General features: G+C 40.0%; 1 protein-coding gene and 1 pseudogene across 1 annotated transcript; both read right to left on the bottom strand.

Annotated features, from left to right (window-relative positions):
* Positions 1–2666: 2666 nt before the first annotated feature.
* LOC103477424 (uncharacterized) lies at positions 2667–4687 on the bottom strand. The gene has a single exon (XM_008430547.2). It carries the CDS (start codon positions 4487–4489, stop codon positions 3656–3658), a length of 834 nt encoding a protein of 277 aa, XP_008428769.1. The 5' UTR covers positions 4490–4687; the 3' UTR covers positions 2667–3655.
* A 1604-nt stretch (positions 4688–6291) lies between these two features.
* Positions 6292–7316, bottom strand: LOC103477382 (uncharacterized; annotated as a pseudogene).
* Positions 7317–7323: the final 7 nt, after the last annotated feature.

The raw sequence follows: 7323 nt of genomic DNA on the forward strand, positions 1-7323 counted from the left end.
GTTATCTGTGTATTTGGCGCAGCCTGCGCCTCTAGCATCAGAGTCCAGCCGTCACCGCCATGATTTGGAGAGAAAACACCGAGATAACAGCCGTAAATACCGACGTTTAACTAGAAGAGCTCCACAAAGCTTCCTCCTGAAATGGAGTGAGGCTCAAAATGTCTTCATTTATATAAATATAATCATCCCAGAGGTCGGCAGAGTATCCAAAAATGGTTCTCAAGTAAGAGCATCACTGCTTCAGCATATTTTTAGTAAAAAGTAGCCATCCAAAAAAAAAACTCGAGTAAAAAGGTATTTGGTAAAAAGTCTATTCAAGTACTGAGTAACTGATCAAATTATCATTTAATATTTAAATATTGCTAACTAAAAATATAAAGTTAAGTTTTATTTATTTTGGTATTCTAATGACGGAAATGACAATTACATCTAGGAAACAAAAGGTGACAAATTTTACTCAAGAATAGAAATACTTCACAATAAAATTACTCAAATAAATGCAAAAAGTACAGCAWAGTAAAAAATACTCCTAAAAGTATTTTCTCAAAAAAGTTACTAAAGTAAATGTAACTAGTTACTACCCAACTTATTCTGACTCCAGTAGAGAAATGTGAGTAAACCAGCAGATCTCGTCTCCAGGACTCCTCCTCAGCTTCAGGGCTGAAAATGAAACCGACTGTTAAGAAAAATAACCAAGAAGTGTTAAAGTCTGAATCCCTGTCAGGTTTAGTAATATCTCAAACAGACAAAAAGTAAAAACACAAACAAATGAATAAAACAAAGCTGTCATGCCCACTTTATGCAATTTTACATAATTTGTTCAAAAAGGAGCAGGTAGAAAAAGATCGTCTGATTTCCTGCCCTTTATTCTCATCAACCTACAAACCTTTGAAACTCACCACACCAGATAAACTCTTAACTTATTCCCACACTGAATGACACTTAAAACTCACATTCTCCTCCTTAAATTTACAATTGTTCATTCATTTTTTTATATCAATAATATCCTTCCTGTGTTGCATTCAATGACAGCTGGGAACTATCGCCACTCTTCTCATTCTGTCATTTTTTATAGRGTGAGGAAACGTGAAGATGAGGTGAGTGTTGCTGAGATTAGTGCAGAGGAAGTGATGTCATCTGCAGGTGTCTTTACCTCTTCAGCTCACTCTGTCCGTCCCTGAGAATAAAACCATCAAGGAGATTCTGGATGCGTTCTGCAGGAAAACACAGACAGGACGCACCAATCAGCAACAACAGAGCTGTTTTATGGAACAAAAATAAAAGTGTTGGTTTACAAAGGAACAGTAAGTATTAGTCTGATTTATTTTAGCATTACATTAATTGTGTTTATGCTAGCTGTGTAGCATCGTGCCTTCTGCTCACATTAGCTGTCAGCTCCTAGAGAATTTCAACATAAATAATTTCTTACTTTATCCATTTTTGACATTCTTGGTGGTAATGGTAGCCATCTTGCTAATTATGTCTAGGCCTTGTGATTTCTCAATATGATTTCATTCATATTGTGTTAGGATTCATACTTTTAAAAGGAATGTGACGTCTAGTTTGGGTTACAATATTGTTGCCATCTTTTAATCAAATTGGTAATAAAATGTTGCACTGCTAGATAATTGTATTTATGCTGTCAAACTACAAAAATGGGTGACGTGGGGGTAGAGTCCATCACTCTGTGACCTTGCGGTGCTAACGGCATCAATATCAAACCAACAGAACCAGTTTTCTCCAAGCATTTTATGTTTTTAATTGAAGACACTGAGCAACATACAAACTGACTTTAAATAAAACAGCTGGAGGATTATTTAGAGCTTCTTGACTGCTAGAAGACTATTCTGCTGATTCTATTAAACGTTTARCTGTTTCATTTACCTTTAAAAGTGACATTTTAGCCTGAAACGTCAATTAAATGYACTTTAAACAAATGTAGTCATTTTATAACTAACACAAACTCATTAACTCGCCAACATTCATTAAGTGTTCATGGAATGTTGCTTTTCACAATTAGAATGAATATATAGATGTTTATCGTTTTCCGTCTCCTTTTCTCTCATTAATCACCTAAAATGTAATTAAGTGACAAACCTCCGTGTGGAAAAGTCTCCACACCAAGACCAGCTTAGAAAGCACCGCCATACAAAGATGAACTGCACGGGCAAGATGGTTGCTGTCATTTCCGACTTCGTTTCCTCATAAATTCCTATTTTTGTTCCGCTCATTCGAAAGCTTTAGACAGCAGCACAGCTGAGAACGCAAACTGATAGGTTAAAGTTTAATGCGGATGTTTTACATTTTAACCTCATTCAGCGGCGTCTTAAACTGGTGTRGCTTCAGCGACGCTCCGAGCTAGCAGCTAMATTTAGATCATACCCTGCATTAACCTTCCGAGTCCACTTCCGGGTAGATTTACAACCGTTACTTCAGTTTATTATCAAGCCCCAGAGAGCGACACAACTGAGATCTCATTAATATGCTAAATTTAAAAGATGTCTGCATATTCTTCCCTTTTTAGCAGCATCTGAAACCGATGTTTAAGTGACGCTCCAAGCTAGCAGCTAAATTAAGAGTGTGCCCTGCCTAAACTTCCGGATTCGCTTCAAAGGGACTTTCATGTAATGCCTTTAAGTTTTTGACTTCAAAGAAACTCTTCAGAGTCGGCGACGCAATGAATTTATTTTAAAAGGCACTTTACATAGCAGTGGAAAAACGAATAAATACATGAGTAGCACTGAAAACAGGCTTTTACGACGCAACACAAAATTAGATGCTAACAGTTTTAATTCCATCCATCAATATCTCACACACACACACACACACACACACACACACACACACACACACACACACACACACACACACACACACAGGGTAAGTCGCTCGTTTTAAAGCCTGAGCTTCCTGGGGAAACAGCTCACCATCTTCCTATTGTCTCCCTGAGCAGCTCCAACTTATTCCAGTGCATTTAAAAACAAACTTAAAAAGCATAATGCGTCCAAGCTATTGGTCAATCCCATGGCTTCATCATAATACATAGACAGCTGGGAATTCCTCATCCGATTGTTAAATAACTAAAATAAGTAAAAGTCCTATGCAAAAACTGAGTCACATTGAATGTTTCCCCAGAGGCACAGTGAACAGATTCCCCTAAAATGGGTTTTAAAAATGAGGTTTTTACAGCACAACAGCGTTAGATGGATATGAATAATAACACATTACATTCATTACATCTCAGTTTATCATCATTACTGTTCATTATCCAAACAGGTCTTTAAAAACAATTTTATCAAGCTTTCTAAAACTCCTGATTCGCATCCACAAATGATCAAACTGCTAAAATGATGGGAAACAAAACAATTCAACAAATTCATATGGTTAAAAAAAAAAACTGTTCATGTTTAAACGCCGCAGATTTGGTTTCCCTTCATAATTAATCCAAACATGATGGTCAAATGGAAGATCCAGATAAACACTGAGGAGCTTCGTCCTCGCTGACCAGGAGGAATCGGTCCTGATGTTGACATGCAGAGATGCATGAGGGCAGAAGGCTTTATAACCAGTTTCCTTTGGGGAGGCAAACAGAACATGGTGGAGTTCTGGTCGAGAAGGATCCACAGATATCAGGCCCTCATGAGTCTGATTTGATTCAGGGTGGGGAGGTCACCCCAGAGTCTGGATTACCGTTGGGACTCAGACCTTCTTCTAGCTCCTTCTCGTTCTCTGCTGGTTGTCTAGAGTTTCTACTAAGCAGATTTTGAACAAACTGCGGCTTCTTGATCATAAGCCATGCAACAACACCAGCTCCGCCTGCCAAAATTAATAAAGGCAGCACAATAATAGGAACCAGGTTTGAACCGCCGCCTGCAGGCTTCTTGTAGGGGTTGTCGTGCGGGGCACTCATCTTCTGACTGAATCGGTTCTGCGCTCTGCATGTGAAGGTGTCAAACGTCTCAGTCGCTTTAGAAATGTTGATCCTCTTTTCCCCCTTCTCCCACTGGCCAGTTCCTCCTTTCTTCCAGAAGTACTGGACGGGCTCGGCGTCGGTAAATGCGTCACCGCAATCCAGAGAGCATTTATCGGCACTGCTGTCGCACGTCAGAGGCCTCACGATGACTTCAACACGGTGGTTTTCTAGGTTCGCGATCCCCACGGCGCTAAAGCTGACAGGAAGGACTTTGTTGTTGATCTCCACCGTGAACAGCCCGTCGTCAGATTTTCTCATGTTGCTGACGGTCAACACTCCAGTGGTCAGGTTCACGTTTGCTCGGCCTTTTAAGTCACCCAGATATTCCAGAGGAACCGCATCCTTGATGTATTCAGCTACAATGTTCCCCTTATGCTTCCAGGTGATGCTGCTGATGGCCTCAGAGGGATTTGGGTTGAGCTTCAGACTCTCACCGATCTCAAAGTATTGAAGCTCCTGAGCCGCGGCCTGCAGCGCCAGCAGAGTCAGGAAGGAGAGAACAAACTTCACAGCCATGATTTCGAGCGGTTCTACCGGCTAAACACCGTCATATCAGCCGTAAATATCGACGTTGTGCCAGAAGAGCTCCACTCCCTTCGCAGTCATTGAGAAAATGGCGGCGGTTCTTTTCCCTTCTCTGGCCAAGACGTAACCACGCCCGTGGCTCCGCTCCTTACCCGTCTGCCGGCGCGCGGACTGGCAGATTAGTTGTGAGGACGGTTGATTACTGTCACATGCTGACCTGGACTAGTGCACTCGGTACATATATATATTCTCTAAAATACATTTGCTCTTGACAAATAAAAATGTTATTGAGCTAAAACTTTTTTAGCTTCTCATTTACTGTCTAAAATTGAAAAACAACCCCGCCCAGCCGCGCTGCTTCTTTCACCGGCTGAAAGAATATGAAAGTGCCTCAGTTTCAATATGGCGTAGAGATTACGTCATCGCGTACCGCGAAACGGGAGGGAACGCATCAACGTCCTTCAAAAACCAAAAGCCTTCGGAATGTTTGTGGAGTCACGTGTGTTCCAGTAATCTGGACCCGGATGGTTATGTTGAGCCTCTCAATCATTTACATTTCAGGTTGGGAAAAATAACAAATAATTATATTAAAACCGATCCACGTCTACAAAGTAGTCTACTAAAATAAAATAGACTATTTTAGTAGTCTAAAATAAAACTTTAGGTCTATTTGTGACCATAAAAATTAACTTAAGACATAAACATAACCTATGGATTATTAATTAAATCATGATTAGTGAAAGTATAAGTTTCTTTCTTTACCTTCATTCCTAGATAATATCTTAAAGAACTATTAAGAATCAGAATTACTTTTATAATCATTGTGCACGGAATTAATCACAACAAAATCTAAATTATCAAAGGCAAGTCAAATAATTGAATAAAAAAATAAGTATATCACAATCAATGTTAAAATATAGTGGAAACACCAAAACCCCTGGGATGCTAAGAATAAATAAATGAGTTTTTAAACAATGATAAATGTATTTCCTGTGACAGTTGTAGTGTCTTTATAAATCTTTATAAATCTTTATTTATAAAGATTAAACATTTTTTAAAGACCTATAAACGTTAAAATATGGCCACCTCAAAGAAGTGAGGTTAGACACGGAGCTCCACAAGGCTGCTATTTCAGCCCAGTCCTTTTCAGAATTCAGACATTATGGAGGATAACAATAAGAACATTTTCAAGGTATTTTAGCTTAAGATACACATAAAATAAAATATGATTGTGACTTTGATATTAACTCTTCTAGGCATAATGTGAGCAAACAGCCTGTTTCCAGGACTTTTTCTGTTTTATTCCTAAAAATTTATCTGATTGTGGGACAATTAATTACCAAAGAACTCGCAATAAAACCCAGTTTGTTATGAACCACATGGACACATTTATTTCATTTGCCATTTAATTATGATATAGTGCATGTTGCATAATAATGACACTGTACATATTATTTAAATACTTCTTAAAGACATGCAGAAACTATAGGCATTTGTATTTAGAAACATGCATGTTTTAAGTAAAGCATTATAGGAGGAAAGTACTTTTGATTAAAATTAAACCTTATGTGTAAAAATAAATCAGTAAAAAGGGGAAATAAACACATGAATAATTTATGTTAGAGGGGGAAACTGAAGTTCAAAGGTCAGCCAGAAGCTCGCCACAGATTCATGGGTATCATCTGTTCTGGACCTGCTGCTGCGCTGACCGACTTCATCTTAACACCAAACATAGAAATATTATCCATGCTGGACATCCTTTGAGCTGAAAGAAAATGAGACTTTCCTCCAAAGCAACTCAAGTCTGTTTTTTTAATGTTCCTAAATCACAAATGCACACAACACTTGTAGTAAAGAACAGCTCATTTTGACTTTCATGTGTTTTCCATCTCTGAAAAGCTCAGAATCAGAAAACGTCTCAGACTCGTTCATGGTTTCGTTGTGGTCACATTTACAAAGATTCACCACCTTAGAAAGCAGCAATAACTGAGTTAACAGATTAATATTCCAGGTTGTATATATAGAGATGTTGTGTTATTGGAGTTTCATGTTCGGTGAGTGTTTGTTAATGGGTTAATTGATCCTCAGCCTGAAACATATGTGGAAGCAATGGCCAAAGGTCTGAGAAAGGAGGAGGATTTCACAGCCGGGTCGCTGTCCTTCTCACTGAATGGGTTCTTCACTCTGCAGGTGATGGTTTGAAAGCTCCAAGTCTCTTGAGAAATGGTGATCCTCTTTTCCCCGTCCTCCCACTCTCCAGCTTCTCCTTTGTTCCAGAAGTACTGGACGGGTTCGGCTCCGTTTAAGTCGACCCAACAAATCACGGTGCATTCAGTGGAACTGCGATGGCACGTCGGAGGCCTCATGATGAGTTCAACACGGTAGTTTTCCAGGTTCCTGACCCTCACAGCGGTAAAGCTGACAGTAATCAGCCTGTTGTTGATCCCCGCCGTCAGATTGGCTCATGTTGTGGATGGTCAGAACTCCGGCGGTCAGGTCCAAGTTTAATCGGCCTTTTAAGTCACCCAGATATTCCAGAGGAATCACATCTTTAATCCATTCAGCCACAAAGTTCCCTTTATGCTTCCAGGTGATGCTGGTGATCTCGCTGAAGAACCCTGGGTTGAGCTCCAGATTCCCGCCGATCTCAAAGTGTTGAACCTCCTGAGCAGCAACCAGCAGTCAGGAGGGAGAGAGCAGCCGTCAGAGCCATGATGGAGCGGTTCAGCAGGGAAACAGCGATATCAACGTTTCACCAGAAGAGCCGCACTCCTCCTGGCCTGGATCCGTCCTCCACTCCTCCTGGCCTGGATCCGTCCTCCACT

The sequence above is a fragment of the Poecilia reticulata genome, linkage group LG15, assembly GCF_000633615.1.
Source record: "Poecilia reticulata strain Guanapo linkage group LG15, Guppy_female_1.0+MT, whole genome shotgun sequence".
NCBI lineage: Eukaryota > Metazoa > Chordata > Actinopteri > Cyprinodontiformes > Poeciliidae > Poecilia > Poecilia reticulata.

Excerpts from the sequence above, each read along its gene's own strand:
- LOC103477424 (XM_008430547.2), bottom strand. The coding sequence starts at position 4,489 with ATGGCTGTGAAGTTTGTTCTCTCCTTCCTGACTCTGCTGGCGCTGCAG.